General features: G+C 61.9%; 1 protein-coding gene across 5 annotated transcripts in view; it reads right to left on the minus strand.

The window, feature by feature from the left end:
• Positions 1-243: 243 nt before the first annotated feature.
• The window catches only part of ARVCF (ARVCF delta catenin family member), a 41,224-nt gene continuing 16,013 nt past the window's right edge, over positions 244-25,454 (minus strand). For 2 of the 5 annotated variants that reach the window (XM_056120336.1, XM_056120335.1), the window contains 17 exons: positions 18,103-18,330; positions 9,658-9,816; positions 9,009-9,535; positions 7,649-8,148; positions 6,988-7,171; positions 6,366-6,483; positions 5,792-5,963; positions 5,257-5,274; positions 4,367-4,438; positions 2,973-3,100; positions 2,655-2,805; positions 2,186-2,384; positions 1,982-2,093; positions 1,793-1,883; positions 1,382-1,435; positions 969-1,048; positions 244-474 (listed from right to left, as the gene is read on the minus strand). In XM_056120336.1, the coding sequence (XP_055976311.1) occupies positions 367-474; positions 969-1,048; positions 1,382-1,435; positions 1,793-1,883; positions 1,982-2,093; positions 2,186-2,384; positions 2,655-2,805; positions 2,973-3,100; positions 4,367-4,438; positions 5,257-5,274; positions 5,792-5,963; positions 6,366-6,483; positions 6,988-7,171; positions 7,649-8,148; positions 9,009-9,535; positions 9,658-9,816; positions 18,103-18,312 (2,883 nt within the window). In that variant the 5' untranslated portion in view covers positions 18,313-18,330 and the 3' untranslated portion in view covers positions 244-366. Of the gene's footprint in view, positions 475-968; positions 1,049-1,381; positions 1,436-1,792; positions 1,884-1,981; positions 2,094-2,185; positions 2,385-2,654; positions 2,806-2,972; positions 3,101-4,366; positions 4,439-5,256; positions 5,275-5,791; positions 5,964-6,365; positions 6,484-6,987; positions 7,172-7,648; positions 8,149-9,008; positions 9,536-9,657; positions 9,817-14,434; positions 14,536-18,102; positions 18,331-25,454 lie in introns of those variants that run through there. The other 3 variants (XM_056120338.1, XM_056120337.1, XM_056120339.1) reach the window with 3 other exon arrangements.

Raw genomic sequence — 25,454 nt, forward strand, 5'->3', positions numbered from 1 at the left:
CCCGTGGTCCCTAGGAACAGCAGGCTGAGCCCGGCCCTGAGGAGGGAGAGGGCGGCTGGAACCAAGGGCAGCGCAGGTGAAGTGAGCACCAACGCCGTGGTGCGGACGGGCGGGGCCTCGCGCCTACGGGGCTTGCAGCGGACAGGGGCTGGGGGGAGGTAGGTGGTTTCCTGCGCTGGCGCGGGATGCGGCAGGGCTGCGGGCCACAGAGACCCCTTCCTCTCTGGCCATGGCCCGCACTGAGCGCGAGGCCGGGCCCTTCCGGGGAGCCCAGGGAGAGCGGAGCATGCAGCCAGCAGAGGTGAACGCGGCGGCCCTGGCCCAGAGCACAGAAGGGCAGACACGAGAACGTACCAGGAGTGCAAGCTAGACCCAGGAGTCAACGGGCTGAGGCTTAGCGTCCCCCACGGCATCCACCAGCCTGACCGAAGGCCTGCTGGGCCCAGGAGGAGGGGCCTTCCTGCTGGGCTCGAGCTGCAGCAGCCAGGGAGGGGAGGAGGGCATCCGAGGCAGAAGGCAGAAGAGAGCAAATTAGTGGGTGACTGGGGTTGGGGACCAGGCTGATGAGTCAGGTGGGGGCAGGGCACACGGGCATGAGGGCAGGGGAGCCCGGTCAGTGTGGTAAGAACGGAAGCACAGCAGCCCGTGCCCAAAGCCAGGGCATGGGCATATGGCAGGTTCCAGGGGCTGCCGTGGAGAGAGGACCATGTCGGTCCCTGACTGCACACATGCAGAGAAGGGTGTGGACATGCTAGCTCGGCACCAGGCAGTGGCCCCTGTCCTATGGCCCCTCTTTCTCCCTGCCAGTGAATGAGTTCAGCTGACTCTGACGTGAGGTTCCCCAGGGTCTGGTTTCATGGCCCGGCTACCCCAACTAGAGGACCCCCAGTTCCTGACCAAACTCAGCATCCAGCCTGGGTCCAGGAAGCCCAGGCACGCAGCCCTGCGGGACCCCTACCCACACTTACTTTTAGTGGCTCCTTCTCAGAAGCCTCTGCTGCAGGGTCACTGCCTCGGGTCTTCCGCCGGTCCACTGTGGAATAGCCGTCTGTGGGAAGGGGCATCAGGGGCTCTGAGGGGCAGATCCGCCTCTCAGCACAGACCCAGGGGCCTAGGGACAGAATCCAGACCGCCCAGAGGACCGTGCCAGGTCTCCTCCCAGCCCCCTCAGAGGAGGACACACCAGAGGCCCGAGCTGGGCCCTGGGCCCCGCGGTCCTCCCCTCGCCCCCAAGCAAGCCTGAAACAAATATTTCTCTCTAGTCCTGCCAGCTTCTCCTCAGAAAGCCATCCCAGCGCCAACACAACAGAACAACTTGGTCGCAGTACACCCCTGCTGCGCCCTGCGGGAACCTGGCAGCCCTGCACCCGCCTGTACTCACCGGGGCCAAGAGCCTCCATGGGGATGGCGTCCCGGCTCCCAGGCTTCTCACCGTCTGCCAGGCACAAGGCACAAAGCACAAGGCAGGCATCAGCCCGACACAAACCAGCTGGTTGCAGTGGGGGTGAGGGGGGTGGGGTAGACGGGCACGCCCACAGCCAGCCTGGCCGGCGAGGCAACTGCACGTCACGACTTTGCAGGTTTCTGCTGGACCTCTGCCTCTGGCACCCCTTCCCCCAGTCTGGCACCAAAGTGGCGGGCACAGGGGTAGGGGAACAACTGCTGGGAAAGGGATCCCCTATACTCCTGGGGGACTGCCAAGTTCCTCCCCTACCCCTCACCCACCATGTGTTTCTTGCAGGCTGGAGGTGCCTGTGTCAGCAATGGGGTCCCGGACCCTCCCCAGACTCACCGAGGCTCTTGTCCACCAGGGGTAGGGTGCTATCATCAAAGCCTCCCGGACTTGGCACTCCCTTGGGTCCCTTGGTGTTAGCAGCAGTGGACTGGAGTGGGGGAAGGGCACAAACGGGTGGGAGTCAGGGCCGCTCACGGGGGACCCCAGCCTGGCGAGGTGAAGCCGAGAAGGGCCACACAGCAGCACCTGGAAGCGCGCCTTGGTCCAGCCATCCTTCTGCAGGGCACCACGCAGCTCCTTGTAGCTCCACACAGTTTGCAGCACGTGGGATGCGGCCTTGGCCTCGCGCACAGACTGACTGTCCGCAGAAAGGAGCGGGTCAGTGGGCAGCCCCACCCACCCGGGCCCCACCCACACGCCGGGTCCCGCCCACACGCCGGGCCCAGGCACCTGGCACCACCCAGGGCCACTAGCGCAGGGACGCCTCGGGCCTGCAGGAGCGAGCGCGCATTGTCCAAGCTGTCGGACACGATCTCATGGATGGTGTTGAGCACGGCCACCACGGTGTCTTCCTCCAGATGGGCCCCGGGTCGTGCTGGAGCCTGCGCATTCCGCACGTTCCGTACCAGTTCTGCCATAGCATAGCTCCCTGAAGAGCGGGGGTCTGGAGTCAGGATGCACCTCTGCTCTGCCCTGCCCTGCCCTGCCCTGCCCCTGGCCCTGTGGTGGAATGGTGCAGGATCCCAGCTAGGATCAGAGAGGCCCCTGTTGTCCCGGGGGCTCAGACAGCCTCCCAAGGGCTTCAGGGAGACTGTGAGTGCCTGCAGATGGCCAGAGAGAGGCAGATCCCAGTCCCTAGCAGCCTCTAGGGGCACCCCCAGGCCACCGCTCCCAGGTCTGCACTGAGGCTCCTCCTCACCAATGAGGTCTTTATTGCGCCGGTCCAGGGAGAGGTTGCGAAGGGCGATGGCCACAGCGCGGACGACCTTGTCAGTCTCCGACTGCAGCAACTCCACCAGCACGGGCAGCCCGCGCTCCTTGCGCACGGTGGCACGGATATACGTGGCCCACTGTGGAAAACACGGGGTCAGCTACTCTCACACTGAAGGCCCGACCACTCCCTCCAGCTGGGCCACCTGCCCGCCTCTGGCCTGGACCTCCAGGACGCCAAGGAGGTGCCGGGGCAGTGATGCCCAGCAGTTCCCCCCCACCCCCACCGCCAGCCCCAGCTTCTCACCGTCCAGTTGCCGGCACTGAGGTTCTGTAGGGCTCCGGCTGCAGCCTCCAAAGTGTTGAAGTTCCGGCTCTCCGTGAGGAGAGAGAGGTAGAGACGTACCACTTCAGGCTGGTACAGCAGCTCAAAGCCTAGGCACGGACACCACCGCCCACAGTCACCCAGGGTGCAAGGGTGACCTCACTCCCTCCTCTCCCTGAATGTCAGTGCTTCCAGGGATGCCAGAATGTTCCGAGGCATTCGCCCCAGAGGCCAGGGAGATGGCTCAATGACCGGAACACAGGCTTTGCATGTGGGAGTCCTGTATTTAATCCCTGGCATCACATGGTTCATGGGGCACCACCAGGAGTGACTCCACAGCGCCATGTTGGATGTGAACAGTCACCAAGAAACAAGCAAGGTTTTTACCCCTTAGGGCCACCTGAATGAAGAAACGTTCCCATTTCACAGAGGAACAAATGGGCTCTGTGCAGACACAGCGGGTCTGCATGAGGTCACTCTCCCCTCACTGCGCTGCCTGAGAAACGGGGTTCACAGGCCTGGCAGCCCCGCAGGAAACCTGGCATGGAGCAGGGAGGGATTCCACTGCCCTAGCAACAGGGCCTGGACCCCCCCCACCATGACGAATAGGGGGAGTGCAGCCAGGGTCGCTCCCCCAGCAACAAGACCCACCCTCCTTGGCAACAGTGTGGGTGCTCTCTCCCAGGAAAGCGAGCAATCACCGGGGCAGCCTGGCAACAGGGCCTGAGCTCCACCTGAGAGGCCCTGCCACTTCTGTCCCTCATCAGCAGGCAGCAGAGTGACCACACGCTGCTCCAAGGTCAGCACATCCCTGTGCTGACCACAGACGTGGCCTCCCTCTCCCCTCCCCGCTCAGGGTGTTTGCAATGGACAGTCCTGGCCTGACAGGCTTCCCTCACTCCCAGTGGCTGGGCCCTGGCACTTCACGGGGAAGGTCTGGGCGTTTGGGGTGCAGTGGCCTGTGGCTCTCCAGAGTGGGCCTCACCACAGTCTCTCTGGCTGGATTCCCCAAATTCAGAACAGAACTTGAACAGACAAGCAGACAAGGAGGTCGAGTCCCCCGTGTTGGTCACCACGGCCCAGCTTCCACACTGACTGCCCTGAGCCCAGCTGAGTGACCCTGCAAGGGGCACGCAAGGCCTCCCTGCCCTTCACTGTGCGTGTCACTCTAGTGCCCACCAAGTGCCCGACAGTGCCTGGGGTCCCAGTGCCCCTATATGCCACACTGTCTGAAGCGACAGGCAGCACTGACCCTGATTCCAAACGCTTTGCCCACATCCGCAAGCCTATCCAGACACTACTAGAGTGTCCTCAGGCCTGCCTGGTGGCCAGCCTCACCACCTGGACAGCCTGAATCTCTGGCTCCACCATCTCACCTTTGGCGGCCTCGGTCCGCTTGGGCAGGTCCAGCGTGTCAAAGTTCCGGTCCATCTCACCATCCTTCTTCCCTGGAACAGAAGGCAGAGGAGGGTGAGCAGGACCCTGCCAGAAAGCTGGTGGGCATCAGGAAAACAAGCCAGGGCCCATTCCTGTTCAGAGCCCCCAAAGCATCCTTCATGCCCACGATTGGCCACTAAGAAGCCCTGGGAAGGGACAGTGTCACAGCAGGGAACCAAGTAGCTGGCCCCCTGCAGGTCCAGGAGCTCCACTGCCAAGCCAGCACAGACTCCCTGAGGCTGTCCGGTGTGTGAACTGAGGCGCCTGGAGCCCTGGCCAGGTGACTGGGCAGGCAGGGGATGCAGGGAAGCAGGACGAGCCTCTCTGAGTGCTGAGGGAGACCCGGGAGCCACAGACCCAGCAGTGGAGCCCCTGATGCCTGGCGGCCTCTGCCTGGCTGCTCCTGTCCCCTCCCATCCCACGAGGTGTCTCTGCCTTGGGAAGGCTTCAGAGATCTAGGGCTCCTGTCCAGCCTGTGAGGTCTTTGTGCAGCTCCTCTGCCTGGGCCACACAGCACCAAATTTCACTGGAATGCTACTGCTCGCCGGCACCCATAGGGATGACTGCACCATAGTCTAGGCACTGCCCAGCGTCAGTTCAGCCCCAGCTCTGAGAGCAGCCTGCTGGACAGCCCGTCCAAGGTGACCGGGGGCCAGGATGGAGCTGGAATCCCTGCGCCTGACACCTCCAGAGTTGTCATGGAGGCAGCTGCCTGGAGACGGGACCCAGCCAGGCTGGGGCAGCAAGGCCAGAACACCCTGTGGTCACCATGGAGACAGCAGCCTGAGCCCTGGGCTGGGCCTGGACAGCAGGGCAAACAGGGACTCACCTTGATGGAACCACTCCTCTGGACAGCCGGAGGAAGCAGAGGAGAGAGGAGACGAGCCTGAGTGGGCAGCACCCCTCCCGCCCTCCCGGGAAACCTGACTCCCCACTGCACACCTGGGCTGAGCAGATGGGATGTGGAACTTCACCCCACTGCAGCTGGGGGCCAAGAGCCCCAAGCAGCACAGAGAAAGCCATACACAGGCTCCACCGACACCTCTGAGTGCAAGAGGCACGCATGAAGGCAAGATGGGGGCTGCCCAGGGCTTCCGGTTCTGCAGAAGCCCTGCCAGCACCAGGCAGGGGCACCATCTATAGAGGTCCCCAAACTGGGACCCACTGAACCCTTCCCAGAGCCAGCAGGGGCTCCGCCAGGTTCCCCCTGCCCTCTCTGGGCCCCCCCCCCCCCCACAGCAGATGGAGAAAGACGAGCCTGGGACACGGCTCCCCGCCTGTGAACAATGGGGCGGCCCCCACCTCTGGAGGAGTGTGGACACAGAACACCTGTGGCCTGGGGAAGGGAGGATTCCGCCACACACCTTTGGCCTTCTTGCCACCGAAGCAGCCGGCGTCATCCCGCCTCCGGCGCTGCGAGCCCAGAGCGCCCCCTGGGGGCCCAGGCTCCGCCTCCTGGTACCTGTCAGCCCCTGGCACCTCCTTGTGCACGTGGTAGGACAGGTTCCGCATGATGCACACGCAATTCTCCACCGACTGTGGGGAGAGGGGAGCTGGTGGGTCAGAGCTACAGGGACCCAGCGTGCTGACCCACCCAGGGAAGATGCCATGGCCAGCGGACACCAAGGGGTCCAGGAGGAGACCAGGAGGCCTGCGAGGGACACGAAACACCAAAAGCCGGAGGAGGAAGGGGGCAGGTCCCTGAACACACACAGTATTTTATCTGGGCCTTGGTGGCTCACCCGTGCCACGGAGTGGCCATGACTCAGTGGCCTCTGACTTGGACACTGCCCCCAGACCAGCACAGCCTCCCCCACTGCCAGCCCAACTGCTCAAGACTGCAGGGGATGCCTCCTGCATCTCTCCCACCCTTTGTCAAAGACTGCGCACGAGGGGCTAGCCTCCCCTGCCCCCCCCCCATCTCGCCCCGCCCACCACCTTGTTGTCCGTGTCCTTCCTGCCCACAGCCGACTGCAGGGCATGCAGCAGTGCATCCACCAGGCCTTCGCATTCCCGGAGTCGCCGGCGGGCCTCTGCGCCATCAGAGCTCACGTTCCTGTGTGCCAAGAACATGCCTGGTGACCCCTGCCCCTGGCTCTGGGATTCTTAATTCATGGCACGGCCCCACCAGGGCAGAGGGCACTGGCCAGACTGCACAGATCTCTGGGAGGCCCTAAGCTCTCTCCAAGCTGGGAGGGGTCAGTGGTGGGCTCAGCCTCCCCCACCCCAGTGGGAGCTTGGGGCTTGGACATGCTGGCATGTCCCGGGGGACCCAGGATTATCTATGGAGAGCCAGAGTCCCAGTGAGGTGAGACAAGACCCCAGCCATCGCCTCTGGTGATGGGAGTGTGGGTCCAGGCTGCAGGGCCGGACCCTGGGGCTCCCACTCAGGGGGTTGGCAGGCCTGTCTGAGGATGAGGAACATCTCCTCACTCCCTGGAACATGACAGTTGTCCCTGAGTTAGGGCCACTGGTGCGGGGGGTGCATGCAGGAACTGGTCCTGTCTCCAGCCTCAGGGAGCAGCCCCGCAGCCAGGACGCCCCACCCCCCCGCCCGCACCTCAAACAGCCGGACGTGTTCTTGAAGACAGTGGTCCACTCGGCGTCACGTGGCTTCGAGTCCTCGTTGGGCTCGCGCTCCCAGCCCGAGTGGGGCACAATGACCTCGTGGGTCAGCGTCTGTAGCCCGTGGTCAATGATGACCATCTTCAGGGGCTCATAGGATGACAGGTTCCAGAGTGTGCCTGTCAGGCACACAGACCAGCCCTGTTGACCACGGGTGCTATGGCACCACTGCCTGTCACCCGGCCCCAGCTGGGAGTTGACAGCCAACACAGAAGGCCCTGATGGTCTGTCTGGGCCTGGGACGACAGGTCCATGGTTATGCCTAGTGGCGTTTCCCAGCTAGAACGGAGCCCCAAGAGGCTGGGAGGAGGAACACAGGACGGGGTGAACATGGCGGGAGGGACAACTAAAGGGTCACTCGGGCTGGTCACATGACTCTGCCCAGCTGTATGGGTTCACCAGAACATAGTCCCCACCACTGCACTCCTGGGGTGGTAGCAGGAGTCTGGGGGAAACAGCTGTGGTGGGATGAGGGCCCCAATGCCCATCCTACCATGGTGACTGGGTCCAGAGGAGGTAGCTGCCATGGCACCTGGGACCCCTTCCCCGGCAGGAAGAGCCCCCGAGGCCACCCCGTCCCCAGGGACACCACTCACCGGTGACAAGCTCCCGGACCTCACTGTCCCGGGCAGCCCGCAGCAGGCGCACCAGGGCGGGCACACCCCCGCAGTCCCGGATGGCCGCCTTGTTGTCCGTGTCCCGCCCAAAGGAGAGGTTCCGCAGCGCCCCGCAGGCCCGGCGCCGCACCTCAGCCCGCGGGTGGTCCAGCAGGGCCACGAGCAGCGGCAACCCCCGCAGCTGCCGCACGCGCCGCTTGACGCCCTCGTTCTCGAAGCACAGGTGCTGCAGGTAGGCGGCTGCGTTGGCCTTCACGGGGTCCACGGGGTGCCGCAGCATGGCCAGGACCTCGGGCAGCTCCGGATCCCGCCAGCGCGGTTCCTTGCGGGCGCTGTCCACCGAGGGCGAGCGCCGCACCATGCGGTCCAGGCTGCCCAGGCTGCCCCGTTCAGGCTGGGCCAGGGGTGCGCTCACGGCTGGGAATGGGGGCCGCTCCTCCATCAGCTCACTGCCTTCGTCAGCCACGTCCTCGTAGGCCCTGTCCCGCAAGAAAACCGGTGAGCAGCTCTCGAAGCCGGCGGCCCCGCCCACCCCAGTCCACGCCCCGCCCACCTCCCCGGGCTGCGCGAGTGCGAGAGCCGGCAGCTGAGCACTGGTAGCCCGATTCCCCGAGCCTGCCAGGGCAGAGCAGGAGTCACACTCAACCAATGGCCTGACTCCACCCTCCCGAGACTGCGGGCACTCACTGCCCTCCCCACGTATCCCCCGCCACTGAGCTGTGCATTTCCGGGGAACATCTGTGGATGACAGATTCTGACCTTTCCAGATCCAGCTGGTGCCAAGCTACTGGGGGAGAGGGGGTCCACTACCAAGGGCCTCCATCCCACTGGGACTGTCTAAGGGACATTTGAGCAACCGGGATTCAAGATGTCCTTGTGGACTCTCCATCGATCCTATCGCTAGGAGGCATCAAGCATCTGGGCCCTGGTCACAGACAATGTCAGTCTGGGCTGTGGTCATGCACCTCCACTAGAAACAAACCCAGGGCAGAGGGAACAGACCCAGAGGCTGTGGCGGGAAGAGCTGGGTCAGAGTTCTGGATGCTCCTGAGCACAGGGGCAACCCAGGCAGGGGCCCTCCCACTCCGGGAAACACCTGAGCCTCTGGTGCTCGAGCCTCAAAGGCCCTCAGGTAGGGGGAGAACATGTCAAGCACAGTGCCCCGCCCCACTGCAACTCCCACCACACCCTGGTCTGCACTGGAGAAGAGCTGAGGCGCAGGCAAGCTCCAGGGCGGGGCATGGGGGGGACACTAACTCAAGCCCAGAAGCCCGTGGAATACTGTGGTGGACGTGGGGGGCAGACTGCCTGGAGGCGACAGGAGGCAGCAGGTGCTCACCTGGCGCGAAGGCCCCGCCCGCAGTCAAGCCGCCTCCGGGGGGCCGTGCTGTAGTCGGACTCCAGCTCCGGGCCGCCCTCGTCCTCGGCAGCCAAGCTCCGCGTATCATCCTCCAGGCCATAGGGCTCCGCCTGGAAGCGCTCAGGCTGGGAGCGGCCTGCTGGAGTCACAGGCTCGGGGCCGGCGGGGAACGCCTCACGGCGGCCAGGCAGAGTGAAGCAGCCGTCCCCAGGGCCCGGACCCAGAGGCCCACCACGTGGGGGCCGCGTTCCCAGCCCCCGGGACAGGCTGCCGTAGCTGGGGACTTCACGGGGCTCGGGCGCATCAGGGAAGCTGCCCCCGCTGCTGAGGTAGGCGCGGGAGAGCGTGGCTGCCGGCACGCCCCCTCGCAGTAAGAAGTGGCGGTCCAGGGGGCCATCTGGGAATGGGCAGAGCGGGGGTCCGCTGTCCAGCAAGGGGAGGCCATCCGGACCCACGGGCAGCTGGCGCACTGTTCGTGTGGTCACTGTCTTCACAGTCTTAGTGACCTGGCAGATACGCAGGCAGCTGGTGGGCTGGGCGGCCCGAGAGGACCAGTCCCTGTCTGGCAGTGACCACCCAGACGGCAAATGGGAGGACCCCAGGAGACGTGTCACCCCCAGGACCATACCTTAGTCTCAGTGCGCCGGGTGGTACCATCTTCCGAAGTGACGATGGACACATGGGACGTAGGGGTGCCAGGGTCCTCCTCCACCGTCACCGTCTCCTCCAGCACCTCAGGGGCCTCTGGCATGGTGACCAATGAGGCCTCGCTGCCCGGGCTCTGCTCCTGGATGAGGAGAACAGGGGCTGGTGAGTGGCCCCACGGCCCTCTCTGCTGCCCTGCAGATGGGGGAACATACCTATTTCCAGAACCCAGTGGCCCCAGGGGTTGAAGGAGGGCAGGGACGTTGGCATGGAGGGCAACCTGCCATTTCCTCCAGGCAGAGCTGGCATGTGAGGTCCAGGTCCCACAGATCCGGGGTCCCAGGGCATGGCTACCCTGTCAGAGCCATAAAGCCAGTGGCCCAGGAGGCCTAGATGGGACCCACGGGATCCTTTCCCTACACGGCTCCACAGCTGGCTGTGTCCCCTCAAGGCCATGGACGTCCTCCCTGCCCACCCTAAAACCTGGACTGCGAAAGCTTCAGGGTCACAGTTTCAGCTAGTGCCAAAGTTGGTGGCAGCTGACAGGATGCCCTCAGAGGACAAACATGCCCAGTTCTGGGGCTGGAGCAATAGCACAGCAGGTAGGGCATTTGCCTTGCATGCAGCCGACCTGGGTTCAATTCCCAGCATAACCATATGGTCCCCTGAGCACAGCTAGGAGTAACTCCTGAGTGCAGAGCCAGGAGTAACCCCTGTGCATCGCCGGGTGTGACCCAAAAAACAAAAAAAAAAATGCCCAGTTCCCTAGTGCTCTATGAGCTCAGAAGACCAAAATCCCCATGTTCCTTCCAGCCCACATAACCTCAGGAGGAATGGACATGGCCTGGCATCTCTCACCTGGGTCAGGGGCCCCTGTCCCGACCAAGTGTCTGGGTCTCTTATCAGGTGCCTGAGAGGATGCTTCAGGCTGAAAGGACCCCAGCTGATCTGTGGTAGCATGGCAGAGTCCTGCCTCTGCATGTCCACATTCTACCTAGCCTCTGCCCTCTGCTTCCGGTCCTCTGCCTCATCCTCCACATACTGGCCCCCTCCTCCCTGCCGTCAGCCCTGCAGGGGACTGTGAGGGGAGGCAAGATGGCTCTTCGCAGAGCTCTTCAATGGCCCAGTGTCTCATAGCCAGACTTGCCAGTGAGGAAGCTAAAGCTCCTCAGAGTAGATGGCCCACAGCAGCGCTGGGCCAGACCTCTGCTGTGCTGGGCAGCACCGGGCCCTGAGGGCCACACTCCACTTGGGCCCCTGCCATGCGAGTGTCACATGGTCTGGAGCATGGGGAGCAATCAAAACCCAGGTGGCAGTGGGTTGGTGAGGAAAGCGGACATTGCTGGACAGCCAAAGCCAGGCCAACTGGAGGACAGCCTAGACCCCATGTCCTGCAGGGTGGGTCCCCAGTTGGCCTGCCCAGACAGGAGGCCCAGGGACTGAGCCCATGGTGCCCAGCCTCCAAGTCCACTCTGCTCTGGGCCCTGGGTGGGGAGGTGTGCAAGACAAGGGACACTCGCTAGAGGTCAGCAGATGTCGCCTCACCCCAGGCTGGAGTCCTGTGTCCTGAAGGGACATGAGACCCCCTGCCCCCTGACTTTACCACTTGCAATTTTGAGTATCTGAGCTCTGCACCGTTCCAGTAAGCTGAACCACTCATGGGGAAGTGCTGGGGCACTGCCCTGGGGGCCAGGAGGGCCCTGGAGCAGAAGGTTCTCTGAGACCCTGTCACTTCTGGGGTCTCAGCTGTCATCTCTGTATTTGACCACTGTGGGAACAAATATGTGGCAGGCAACAAGCTCTCTTTCCTGGGCCCTCTGGGGCACTAGTCAGAGCTTAAAAACAGGATGGAGGGAATGCCCTGGGGGCTGTAGGTACAGGCGAGGGGCAGAAGTAGGACTGGCCTGAGGGGATCTGCACACTGTCCAGGAGACAGCCACGTAGCAGGACATGGCCCCTTGGTCAGTGGGTACTCATGAAGCCATTTTCGACTGCCCCTCCCAGCTTGGGGGGTGAGGGCATTGTCAGGGGACTCGAGATCATCTGGGCCTGGTGCCCCCACAGCACCGCCTGCTAAAACCCAGACCAGGGAGCCCAGCAACGGGATCCCGAGGCCCCGGGAGGCCCTGCTGGCAAATGACCTCAAGATGCTAAAAGCGGACGATGACTTCACCCATGAAGGCAGGCAGCAGGCAGCAGCATGAGTCAGTCAGGGATTGGGGAAGCCTGGTCCATTACAGACTGGGCACGTGCCTGCAGACGGAGCCCTGGACACACACGTGTGCATGTGCACCCCACAGATATGTGCACACATGTGTGCATGCCTCCCTGGGCCCTGGGCATGGCAGCAGGCATATGCTTCGCCCCACACACAGTGCCACTGTCCTGAGGGACACACACGTGGACACGTACGTATGAAGCCCTGTCGCCGCCTCCCGTCTTCTCCACATGCACAGACTCCTTCCACCACCCAATGAGAGGGCTCCTAAGCAGGCTGAGGACTAGCAGTAGACAGGCCCCTAAGCGCTATGACACGAAGAGACCCACCTGCAGTCGAAGCCCCTGAACCATCTTTGGGAGGAATATGTTTTTTTGCGGGGGTTTTGTTTGTTTTGGGGTGAAACCCAGTGAAGCTCAGAGGTTACTCCTGGCGCTGCACTCAGGATTTACTCCTGACGGAGCTCAAAGGACCATACAGGATGCTGAGGATTGAACCTAGATTGGCTGCCCCTGAATCCCACCCCTGTACTATCTCTCTGGCCCCTCTGAGTGGAATGCAAGATCAGGGGCCAATGACCAACACAGCTAGTGCTCAAAAGAGTGCCTCTACTCTCTCTCGGTCTCTCTGACCTGCTCTAGGGAACTGTGTCCTGTGTCTACCTACCAGGTCCACCCATCTGTGGGAAGGCAGCCCTGACTCCCCCTCTGATCCAAATGTCCCAACTACCCTGCACCCCAGTCCTTCCCAAAGCCCCCAATCTGCAAGTCCTATCAAGCCTTGTTTCCCTCCCAGGCTCTGACCTCATCCACCCACTTCCATTGGGCCTCTAATGAGGACCAAAATCCACCCCGTAGCAGGCCCAGTCTGCATAGGCCGCTGTCCAGGCTGGGTTTTCCGAGTTCCTTGCACCTGCAGTGGAGCCCTAGCCTAGAATTCTGAGCTGCAGGCTAGCATGGCCAGCAAAACAGAAAGGGAGACCCAAGTGTTTACGGCAGCTCTCAAGGTTCCCAGGGGCACAGAGCTGAGTCCAGGTGCCCCTGATTCCATCACACACCTAAGGCTCACCTGCTCTCTGTGGGCATGGGCCACAGAGACCCAGAATGCCAAAACCAGGGAATTGGCCAGGGACCCAGGCCCACTCTGGGGCTAGAATCAAGGGAGGTGGAGAAAATACAGAGGGGGCCATCACGTGGGCAAAAACAGTTGCCTCTGAGATGCAAGAGGGTAAAAAGGGTGTGTGGACAGAAGAAATAAGTCATGGGGGAGTGGGCGAGTCTCGATGAGGGTCCCCAAGACCCCATCTACCTGCTCTGTCTGTACAGCAGGTGAGCACCCACGGTCCCTAAGGTGAAAAGTCAACCTAAAGACAAGCAACCAAATGCTCACATCCTCCACCCGCCAGCACATACAGGCGCTGGCTAGGGTGGGCCCCTACACCTGGCTCCCACAATCCCAGTGCAAAGCCTCCAGAGGGCACCGAATGACGAGCCAGTGGAGAGCAACAGTAATGTGACCCCCTGCACCAGAGCTCCCTAGGCAACCAGCCCTTGGCCCCCAGAGATCCTCTCCTCTCCCTCTGCGCTGGCAGACCTCTATGGCAAAAAATCCGCCGCTGAGAGGCCGAGAGGCCAAGGACAGTGGGTGCCCAGCGGAGGGGGGGGGGGGGGAGGAAGCACGCACACAGAAGGACTGGCTCACACCCACCCCAGCTTCCCCAAGTTCTGGCCACATCTTTCAGGGACCCCTGACCCCGGCCCCCAGCGGGCCTCTCCATCCCTGGCCAGATCCTGGGATCGCAAGGGGAGGAGGAGAAGGCAGGGCCCCCACAATGGGCCTGGGCAGGTGCCACTCCTCGCAGTCAGTCCCCGCCCTGGTACTGGGCCCCGCCCCCTTCCCCCTCCCCCCCTACCCCCAGCCAGGGCGCCCACTGTCCACTAGGCTTCCCAACCACCCCAGACCGGCTCGGGCATTCCTTCCACAGAGACCCCCCTCCCCGCTCCCGCCTCCGCACGTGGACAGGGCACCCCCCCCACACCCCTCGGCTCACGTGCACGCCGCGGCAGACAGCGGTTCTGTGAACGCTCGGGGAGCTCCCGGGCTGGTCCCGGGAGTCGGAACCCGAGCCGGGAAGGTGGCAGTGAAGGGGGAGGGCGGGCGGAGACCCCCACCCCCCGCCCGCGCCCGCGCCGGGGCGGGGAGACAGGCTGGGTCTCCCGCTCGGGTCTCGGCCTCCCCTGGGCCGGGGCCCCGCACCTGTCCCGTGCCGGCCGGGGGGTGTGCCCGGCGGGTCCCCGCAGGGGCGCACGGCGAGACGACGGGGGAGGGCGGGGGCAGCCCTGAGTCCCCGGCACGGGCTCGGGGACCCGGCAGCCCCGCCCGGGCGGGGGGCTCAAGGCCGGCAGCCCGCCGACCTGGAGCGCAGACAATAGCTGCCGCCGGCCCGCGGCCCCGCAAAACAAAAGCCGGTGCTGCGGGGGGCAGGCCGGCGCGCGCCCCCGGGACGGAGCCCCCCGCTCGCCCGCGTCAAGTTCCTGCCAACCTGTCTGAGTTCGGCCGGCATCGGGCCGGGCTCGGCGGGCGCCGCGGCGGCGGGGCGGCGGGGCGGCGGGGCGGCGGCAGCGGCGGCGGCGGCCGGACCGGGCTCGGCTCCCGGGCCTCGGCCGCTCGCGCTCGGGCTCGGCGGACTCGCTCCCCGCGGGGGCGGAGCCGGCGGGGCCGCGGCGAGCAGCCAATCGGGCGGGGCCGCGCCCAGGCGGGGCGGGGCGGGGGCGCGGGGGCGGGGCCGGCTGGGGGCCCGCCCCCGGCGCGCGCGGCCTGGAGGCGGGGCTGGGCTCTTCACCCCCGCGCCCGACGCTGCGGGGGTCTCCGTCTCCAGCGCCCGAGTGAGGGGTAGCTTCCGGCGGGAGTCCTGCCTAGCTCCCAGTTGCCCTCCACGAAAAGAGTTCAGGAGCGCCTCCCGCGGCAGGGCTGGGGAAACGGAGTTTGGGGGCCAGGGGCGCCCGTAGCGCGAGTCCACCTTCACTGGGTGAGCGTGCCGCCCCCGCCCCCCGCCCCAACCCCGTCAGCTTGGTGGGAACGTGCAGCTGCCACTAGCCACTCTCCACCGTGGTCTCTCTGCTGGAGGGACAGGTAGACACAAGTGACGAGCTGGCTGGGGCCACCTCTTGGCCACACCCTGCCAAGGCAAACCCATGACTCTTGTACCTGGAATAAGGAATCCGGGCTCTTGGAGAGACAGTCAGCCCAGGAAGGCTCAGTGGGTGAGGGAAAGAGGGGCTTGGAGGCATGGGGGCAGAGATAGTGCAGCAGATAAGGCGCTTGCCTTGCACACAGCTGACCCAGGTTTGATCACTGGCATCCCTATGGTCCCCCAAGCACAGTCAGGAGAGTACAGAAACAGGAATAAGCCCTGAGCATTGCTAGCTGTTCATGCCCCCTACACACACACACACACACACACACACACAGAGGGATCCTGGGCCTGCTTCTCCCCAGACCCGGTTCAATAAATGGAACCTGCCCTGAAGCTGCTCCTCCACCCCACACTGAATGTACAGAGATTGGTGTCTCAGGCTGCCGTACTTCTGAGCCTCAAGCTTCGGACCTGAACAGGAGTTAGTCACCAGGTCCCCTGGCCCCTGGTTTTCCACCTACAACTTCCCTGATGGACTAGGTCATAGAGAGAGAGGACTGGGACTATGTGCTTCATTTGGACAGTTTGTGTCTTCTCCCTGTCTGCACTAATCGTCAATGCCCCAGCCACCTACTGACCTTGGCCTTGGTCAGAGTGGACGGGTCCCTCAGCATGTTCCCTCCCGCACAGTGAAAGTCTGAAGGACAGGCCCTCCCTGCTGGAGGATGTGGGGTAAATCGACTATCAGGCCTGGGGGTGCTTCTGAGGGTGCATGGCAGCACCACCCCTGGGGCCACCTTTGGCCTCTCTACCCTGCTCCCCCAGCTTCAGATGGGGGCACCTCCCCCATGCTTGAGACCCCTGTGCTGACCCTGAGCCCCAGCTCCAGGGAGCCATGCAGCTTGACAGGTCAGTCACTGGGCACCTTCTCCTGAAATGAATCAGGGAAGGACCTGGGCACTGAAGCGACCAAGCCTGGTTTGCATGACCAGGTGTCCCTCCCTCCCCCCCCCCCCCCCCAGCATCTCCATCTTCCTTGCAGGTCCAGCGTAGCTCCAGGCACACAGGTTCTTTCCTATCTCAGCTTAAGAAAACCCTCTCCTGGGCTAGGCTGGAGAGAGAGCATAGTAGGGAAAGCTCTGGCCTTGCATGCAACCCTGATTTGATCCCCAGCAGCACATATGATCACTGACCATAGAGCCAGGATTGGTCCCTGAGCAGAGCTGGTGTGACCCAAACACACACACACACACACACACACACACACACACACACACACCGGGAAGGAAAGGAAGAAACCCTCCCCTCCCAAGAGAAAGGAGGTTGGAGCAGTGTTTGGAAGAGGGTGACAGACAGAGGTCTGCACTCTCAGGACCCCACTATGGGAACATCGTACAGTGAACCTCAAGATAGTGTCTGGGTAGAGCAAGAACCCCAGAATCCTTCCTCTAGGAGAGCTGGCAGGAGTGCCTGGCCCTTGAGGGTGGCCTCTGGGTCACTGCCTTCCCCAGTCCTTATATGACCCAACCCAGCCAGGCTATTCTCCAAAATACCAAAAAAAAAATTAATTTTAAAAAATGTGTGCTGTTGCAGGCCTCCTCCTAGGGAGAACTCAGGGCCCACTCTGGGAGGCTCATGAGCCCCGACCTACCCTGCCTCAGCCCCCTCTTCCTATTGACACTGGCTCTGCACACAGGCAGACCATTTCAGCATCAGGGGTGGGCTCAAAGGTACTAGGAAAAACTGGGGGCTCTCCAGTGGTGGAGCTGCAGATAGGCTGCAGTCCCAGAATTATCTCTGGCCTGGACTGACCCCAGCTTGGACTGTGTGCACCCACCACCTACTGGTGAATGAGGATGTCCAGGCAGGAGAGAGGCACCTGCTGGGTCCCCCAGCCCAAGGGACTGCGTCTCTGGGTTCCACAGGCACAGGGGCTCACATCAAGGAGGCCAGCAACGAGCTCCTCTGCCCACCGGGACGATGCCCATGCTGCATGGGGGCAGCAGGGTGGTACAGCTGCAGCCATTCTGTTTTCTGCGGACTGGTGCTCATTAGGAATGGGAAAGGGAGATCATGTATGTCCATGGGGAAAGGGGCGGGGGGCTTGCAGCCAGGTTAAAGAGCTGACCCAGGGGCTGGAGCCATAGCACAGCAGGTAGGGCGTTTGCCTTGCACGCGGCGACCTGGGTTCGATTCCCAGCATCCCATATGGTCCCCCAGCACCGCCAGGAGTAATTCCTGAGTGCATGAGCCAGGAGTAACCCCTGTACATCGCTGGGTGTGACCCCCCCTAAAAAAAAAGAGCTGACCCAGGCCCGGAACCTGAGTCAGAGAACTGAGGAGCCACTTAGGTTTCTTAAAGGGGCCCAGAGGTCTCAGCAACCCTCAGCCCCTCCAGACCTCTTCAACCAGTTACCAAAGCATGACAACATGGGACTCCCCCACATCCAGAAATGCATCCAGAAATGCTCCCCTAATCCTAGCTTCCAGGATGGGTCTGCCAACTACCCCTGTCCTCAGGCCCAGTCAGGAAGAGAAACCTCAATGATGCTACCCAATTCCTAGGCCCTGTCCTCTCCCAGCTCTGCACCGACACCTGGAGGGGCTTCTGTCACTCCTGAAGGCTCTAGGACCTGAAGGCACTGGGAGGAGCATCAGCACTACCCTCGGGTGGTCCAGCTCCTGAGCGTGCACGTGCACTCCCAGTGTGAGCCCAGGGGTCTGGCCACAGAGCAGACTGGCTGCTCACCTCCTGGGGTCCTAAGAGGAAAAATTGGGGCACCCAAGCCCCCACCTCTGAGCGATACACAAAGCCCAGGGCTCTCCTGGTGACTTCCTCTGGGGCGGTCCCATCGGCATGCATGAAACAAACGCAACCTCAGGCTGCCCACTGAGTCCTGAGGACACACTTGAGAAGTGGGCAGTCTGAGGGTCAGGCTGTGCCCCCCGCCCTCCATCCACATGGTCCTCTTGGCATCCCATGCTCCTCCACTCCCCAGAAGCCCCAGAAGGCCTCGCTGTAAACCACTGCCGACTGGCCTAGCTCCACCCTTCCTGAGTCACCTGGCTGTTACCTGCAAGACCAGCTGCTGCCAGGCCATTGGCAGGGGCTGCCCACTGCCCATGCCACCAGTGCCCACTCCAGGCTGCTGAGCGCGCTCCAGCTGGAGGGCCACATGGCGCCGCTCCTGCTCCAGTGCCCGCGTCAGCCGCTCAAAGCGAGCCTCCTGCTCCTTCACCGAGGCCAGGATGCTGGCGGCCGAGTGCACGTTGCAGTCCTCCATGGCGGGGGTGCCCGCTGGCTGCAAACAAAGCAGAGCAAGGTCAGGGTGGGGCTGGGGCCATCAGGGCCACCTGTACCTACCCATCCCCTCCCCCCTCCCCTGGCAACCACCCTCCCCACCCCAACCCTGCTGCACATGCAGATCCTCCAGCTCGCTCCCAACAGGAGCATCCAGCTCTCTGGAGACAAGCCACATTGATTAAATTCTAAATTAAAAGCCATGAATCTGAGGCTAGCCAGAAGCAGCTGGCTCCCTCCCTGTAGGGCCTGGGGCTCTGACCTGGGTTATTCCACTTCCGACTAGACCAGAAACCCTGGGCATCCCAGAGTCCAGTGCAAAGAGCAGGACAGGGTAGGGCAGAGTGGGAGGCACTGGTGTGACCCATGCTCGGACTTCAGGCCCCTGCTGCCTGCCTACCCTGACCTATGAGAAGCAGATCCACAGTGCTGGGTACCCACAGGAAGCTTAGGCGGGTGTGGGGTAACAGTGGCTTACAGATCAGTGGACTGGCCCACACGCACAGTCACATGGGCCAGGAACAGGGCAGCATCTATCCACATGGCAGGAGGCAGCCCGAGTGCAGGCCTGGGGAGCAGCCCCCAAACCTGATGGCCAGTTGGGAAAGAGGTAGAGGGTAAGGCCTGGCTTCCAAGGCCCAGCACTTGGATCAGGAGGATCAAGCCTGCCTGAGCCCCAGCCCCGGAGCACCCCAGGGGCCCGGGAGGAACAGGAGCAGGTGGAGGAGGCCAGCCAGAACTTTCCTCACTGTGCGCTTTCGAGCTGGCTTTCGTGGGCAACGAGAAGCAGAAGGGCAAAGCCTGAGGGACGTGCTCTAATGCACGCAGGGCCTGACCTCAGAGACAGGGACCAGGCTGGGAGGAGCCGGCCTCCCTGGAGAAGAGTCTGCACTGGGCATGGAGACATCCACGCTTGCTGGCCAGAGACACAAAGGGTGCATGGGGACACTTCAAGGGGAAAGGACAAAAAAAAAAAAAAGCTTCTAACTATCTCACGGTGATTTAATAAAATTAATAAAAAAAAAGGGGGGGGTGGGAAGGACAGCTCAGAGGCTGGGGTGCCGGGACAGCTGAGTAAATGAAGGTCCAGTGAGGACAAGAAGTCCCCACCACGGCTGCCAGAAGCTGCCTCTCCCCTCCCCAGAACTCGCCACACAAATCAGTCTGTCGGCCTGACCGCACGTTGTCGGGGCAGCGATGTTCACAGAGCCGGAAGAAAGGGCTCAAAGGCAGCTCAGGCCCCTGGCCCACAGGGGATAAAGGACCCACAGAACGGCACGTCCTGTGTGGGCACGCAGGCCGCTGTGCAGGGGCTGATGTGGTGGGCACCGCCAGAATTAGACACGGCCTGTGCTGTGTATGATGCACTGAGCACTGAGGGCAGGGGTGGGTGGGCCGAGCCGGCCAGGGCTGGCGCCAGATTTCCTGCCCTTTCCTCACCAGCCTAAGAAGCTGCATCCCACTGCAGGGTCCAGGAATAACACGATGCTGCCCTCAGTCGGGGGGCTGGAACCAGGTCACATGTGAGAGACAGAGCTGTACTCTGGGAATCCACAGCCAGGACCCTCTGGGGCCAGGCAGGGGCTTCCTGCCATTCTGGTGCATACCTCAGCCTTCACCCCTGTTCCCCAAAGATCCAGGATCCAAAGATCCCCTGTACACTAGGGGAAAAGCCCACACAGACAACCGTAGCCCCTTTCCTGCCCTCCACCCTGGAGCCTACCCAGATCCAGGATCCAAGCAGCCCCCCCCCCACACCGACCTGAAGGGGCCCTCTAGTCCCAGCTGGGGGCTGGCTGGGGGCCTGGAATTCTGAGGCTGTGGTGAGAAGGTAGCCGAAGCTGCCACTGACCTTCCCCGAGCCCAACCACTCAGCAGAGCTAAGTGCCTGGGTGTCTCCCAGGCAACACCCGCTCGCACCAGGCCTGGGAGCTGAGCACACCACAGTCACCCATGGCACGGGGCCCTGGGCCCACCTTTGTCCTTGTCCAGTCAGAGGGTGCTCCCCCTTACCCCACAAAAGCCCCTCAGGGGCCTCAGGGCAGCACAATGTGGGTGAAGGGGAGAGACAGGAGTTGGGGCACCCAGGAAGCAGGACGGGCCCCTCCTTGCAGAAGCTCATGCAGGCACAGGTGACTCCGGCCAAAACCCCTGAACACTGTTTGTGCACTAAAGCAATGAGTATGTGATGCTCGGGTGGCCCGATGTGCAGAAATGTTAATGATGCTTCCCCAGAGGCACTCTGGGGAGATGCTGTTAGTCCTGGGGGTAGGCATGAGCGGCACCAGACCTGGATCTTCCTTCTGTGACCTTGGAGTGGTGGGCACAGGCAGAAGGGCCATGCTATGGGTCCTCACAGACTGTCACTCTCCTCCCGGCCATCAGTGTCCACCCACGGGAAGTGTGCCCCATACTCTGTGGGCATGGCCCTCCCAGCACCATCAACCAGCTGCACAATTCCTCGGCACTTCCTGCATAGACCCACAGAGCAGACTTTACAAGGTCAGAGCAAACGGGCTGGAGCGATAGTATAGCAGGTAGGGCATTTGCCCTGCACGCAACCAACCCGGGTTCGATCCCCAGCATCCCATATCCCATCCCGAGCACTGCCAGGAGTGATTCCTGAGTGCAGAGCCAGGAGTAACCCCTGAGCATTGTTGCGTGTGACCCAAAAATCCAAAAAAGAAAAAAAAATAGATCAGGGCAAACATGCTACCCAGGGCCTGTGCAGGGGCCAGGGCAGGAATGGGCATTGGCCTGGGCAAGGCAGTTGCCACCAGTAGTGACCCTGCAGGTCAGCACCACTTCATGGGCTAGGAAAGGTGAGGAATATGGGGAGGGCTAGGGTGGACATCAAACCCCAACACAATATACCACCCGGAGTTGCAACAGCCGTGACCTCCCTAACACAGGCCCAGAAGTGCCTTCACTCCCAGAACTCTGGGGGCAAAGGGACTCCACAGAGATGGGGAGAAGCTGCATACACACAAAGGCTGTGAAGGGATGCACGGACGGAGAGGCATGGGTTCAAGGCTGAGTGGATGGGAGGACGGGGAGACAGAGGGACAGAAGGGATGGGACAGTAGGTGAATGGATGGATGGTGGGTGGACGCAGGGACAGGAAGACAGAAGGCTGGCCGGAGGGACACGGATGCATGAGTGAAGGGCGAATGGAGTAGGTATGTGCAGACAGAGAGGATGGGGTGGGGCACAGGAGAGCAGCCATGGGCAGAGTGGGGGATAAAGGTGGAAAGCCGACTGGTGGGATGGAGGGAGGTGGACAGTTGCGGGGGCGGGGAGTGGTCACTGTGCAAGGTGGAGACACTCCTGGGGGAGGGACCCAAGTCCGCTGGGAGATGGTGTGGCCAATCCTCATTCCCTCAGGCAGGAAAGTGCAGGCACCTTCAAAGGACAGGAGAGACACGGGTCCTTCCCCCAAACGGAAGCCCACAGCTGATGTCTTCCTGCTGACCCAGACATTCCTCCTCACCAGAGCCCTGCCAAACCCTGCTCCAGAAAATCAAATTACGGGGCTGAGTCTAATCCGGGTTGAGGAATTAGAGGAATTTCCTAAGGGCTGGGCCAGAGGCAGCGGCGGGAGGTTGAGCCCCTACAAGCCACCGCGGCACCCTGCCTGCTGTCCCTGTGAATTTGGGAGGGGCGAGTGGGCACGGCACTCACAAGTCACCAACCCCAGCCTGTCCCTCCCATAGCCCTTGACATGAGGGGCAGAAGTAGGTCTAAGAGCCTGCTCTCTGCTGGGAGTGGAGGTTGGGGGAGGCCCCTCGATGGTGTCACCCCACCTGCCCGCCCTGCAGTGCCGGGGACAGCCCTGCCACAGGGGCAGCTTCAGCCAAGCCCACAGGGATGGGAATTCACCCAAGGTTGGGGCTGAGCTTGGGCAGGCCTCCTGGAACTGGGTTTAACCCTGGCAGGGTGCATGTCCACCTGTCCATCCCAAGCAGGACAGGACTGCGGGGCTCCTGGCAGTCAGGGCAGGAGCCAATGGGCAGTGGGGAGTAGGCTGCCCCTGAGCTGAGAGCAGAATGTGCCAAGAAAAGATGGGCAGCCTCTCTCAGGAGACTGAAGCGGTTCTTAAGTCCCCTCCAAAAGGGTCACATGCTGTGCTGTGTCTTGGTTTTGTTGTATGTTTTGGGGCCACACCCAGCGATACTCAGGGCGTACTCCTGGCTCTTCATTCAGGAATCAATCCTGGAGGTGCTCAGGGACCATATGGGATGCCGAGGATCAAACCTGGGTCAGCTGTGTGCAAGGCAAACATCCTACCACTGTACTATCACTCCAGCCCCTCTCACATGTTTTATTGAAAGATAATTTTTTGGGTTTGATTTGGTTTGGGGGCCTTACTCAGCAGTGCTGGGACAACTCCCAGCTCCAGGGTCACTGTGGACTGTGCTCAGGGAAACTTTCAGTTCCAGGGAGCAAACCTCCTGCATGCAAAACATGTGTCCCTGCCCTCTCAGCTCTTTCCACCACCTCATTTTTTTTTAATTTTTTAAAATTTTAAAAAAAATTTTATTAGTGAAACACCATGAGGTACAGTTGTAGATTTACAAATTTTCGTGCTTGGGTTTCAGTTATACAATGATCGAGTACCCATCCCTCCACCAGTGCCCATTTCCCACCACCATGGATCCCAGTATCCCTCCCACCCCCCACCCCCGCATCCCACCCTGCCTCTGTGGCAGGGCATTGCCTTTTGTTCTCGCTCTCCTTTTGGGTGCTGTGGTTTGCAAAAAAGGCATCGAGTGGCAATCCTGTTCGGTCTATAGTCTACTCTCAGCATGCATCTCCCATCCTGGGAGGGTCCTCCCTTTATTTGGTGGTCCCTTCTCTATCTGAGCTGCCTTTTTCCCTAGCGTCCACCACCCCATTTTTAGAGTCAGACTATGCAGAACATCGTGTTCAATGAGTGTTGGGATGAGCCAGTGGGACAGGCTTTACTTCTGGATAGAGACTTAGTCAGGGCGAAGCTGGTGGGGCACATGAGGACTCAGCCCCCAATTTCTAGTATTGTGTGTCTGCGATTTTCTATCATAGGACAGAAGGAAGCAAAAAAGAGCCAGAGATGCGTCCTAGTGGTTGAGCATCTGGCTTATGTGTGTAAGTTCCTGGGGTTGCCACCCCTAGCACCTCAAAAAAAATTAAAGAAAACTAAAGACAAGTGCCAAAGTAGCATCAGGGCTTTCCATCAGCCAGCAATAAATTGCTACCCTCCATCTGCAAGGGGCTCCTGTAAATCAATAGAACAAGAAATGAAGGTATACGGGCCAGAGAGATAGTACAACGTGCAGGGCATTTGCCTTGCATGTGGCTGACCCAGGTTTGACCCCCCAGTACCCTACATTGTCCCCTGAACACTGCCAGGAATGATCCCTAAGCTATTCCCAGAAATAACCCTTGAGCACTGCCAGGTGCCCCAAACAAACAAACGAAAAGATGAAAGTCTGACTCAAAGTGGGAAAAAATTTCTACGGGTTCCATGCTTGGTATCACATAGGGTTCCCTGAGCACCACAATGAGTGACCCCTGAGCACAGAGCCAGGAGCAGTTCCTGAGCACTGCTGGGTGTGACCCAAACCCTCACCATGCAAAAAAAAAAAAAGTGGAGGGAACAGAGCCATAGAACAGCAGGTAGGGTGTTTGCCTTGCACACAGCCAACCTGGGTTCGATCCCCAGCATCCTATATGGTCCCCTGAGCACCGCCAGCAGCAATTCCTGAGAGCAGAGCCAGGAGTAAACCCTGAGCATCGCCAGGTGCGGTCCCCAAAACAAGGACAAAAAAGATGATGACCCGGGGCTGTGGACACAGACAGGTGCCAGGCCATGAGCGTGGAAAGAAGGGTGGGAAGGAGCATGGCTGCGACCCACAGGGCAGCGCGGCCGCCTCCAGGAGCATGCCAAGGTTGTCCTCAGAAGAGAAGAGCAGGCGCCAGCCCAGCAGGGGAGCAAGGGAGCGGGCCTGGAAATCCAGTTCCGGGGGTGGGGGAGCTCCCAGCCCCCTCACCCCGGGGGAGGCAGTGAGATTTTCAGGGAGCCAGAGCTCCATGATTAGATTCCGCCTGCAAATCACATTTCCCAGCAGAGACTAGACCAGGCGCAGTGGGGGAGGGCAGACAGAGCCGCCCCTGGGGCCTCCTGCCCCAAGGCTGCCCCCACAGATGCCCGGCAGCTCAGCTCTGTGAGGACACACTGGGGGGGACATTGTCTGGAGTCCCCTCGGTCCAGTGATCAGGTGCAGGGTGGTTCTGTCAGCCCAAGGGAGCGAGGTGGGGTAGGGGGCTCCGTGACCTGCTTCTGCAGAGGTTAGAGCACCGGAGGTTCGGGAAGCTGAGAGCCTGGGACCAGCCCAGGGCTGGGGGTGGCAGAAATAGATGACACCTGGCAGGTGGCATCCCAGCTGCCGCCCCTATGCCAGGGGAGCCATACAGTGCTGCCATCGGGGCTCTGAAGGGTCTCAGTCCTCTGGGGTTGGTCACAGACATGACCTTCCTGTGCCAAATGTGCCCCAGAGAGTTCCCCAGGGTGTCCCCTCTCTTGAGAAAATCCTGGAAGTGGGTGGAGAACAACCCCCCTGCCTCAGACCTGCCCCCCTGTCACGACCCCACTACCCTTGACTCAGATCCTGGCCAGTCATTGTAGTGGAGCAATGCCCTGCAGACCATGAGGATGGCCCCCCCTGCGGACAGCTGGGGGGCCCAGAGAAGCCCAGGAGGAGCCCACCCACTGCAGCCCCAAACCTGAGTGGGGAGACTGAGGGAGAAGGAGGGCTTGTACCCCCACAGTGACCCCCACTGGCACCATGCTGAACCGGTATCTCGCCTCCCTCATCAGCCCCCAGCCTGCAAGGGGTCCCGCATGGTCCCTCCCAGGGAGAGGAGGGGCACATGGCACTCCCAGCAGGGGCCTGAGCCCCGCAGTCACAGCAGTTGGCCCCCCTCCCGCCACCCCGCCGGCCTGTGTGCCTCAGTGCCCCCGCCTAGAATGCCCTTTTCCCCCACCAACCGGTGGACTCCCTTCTTCCCAGCCCCTGTCTCCATGGAAACACCCAGGCTTCTCTGGGAGGGACAGAGCCTCTTTGTGGCGGCACAAAGCCCCTTTGA

The sequence above is a fragment of the Sorex fumeus genome, unplaced genomic scaffold, assembly GCF_029834395.1.
Source record: "Sorex fumeus unplaced genomic scaffold, SorFum_2.1 ptg000043l, whole genome shotgun sequence".
In the NCBI taxonomy this organism is placed as follows: Eukaryota; Metazoa; Chordata; class Mammalia; order Eulipotyphla; family Soricidae; genus Sorex; species Sorex fumeus.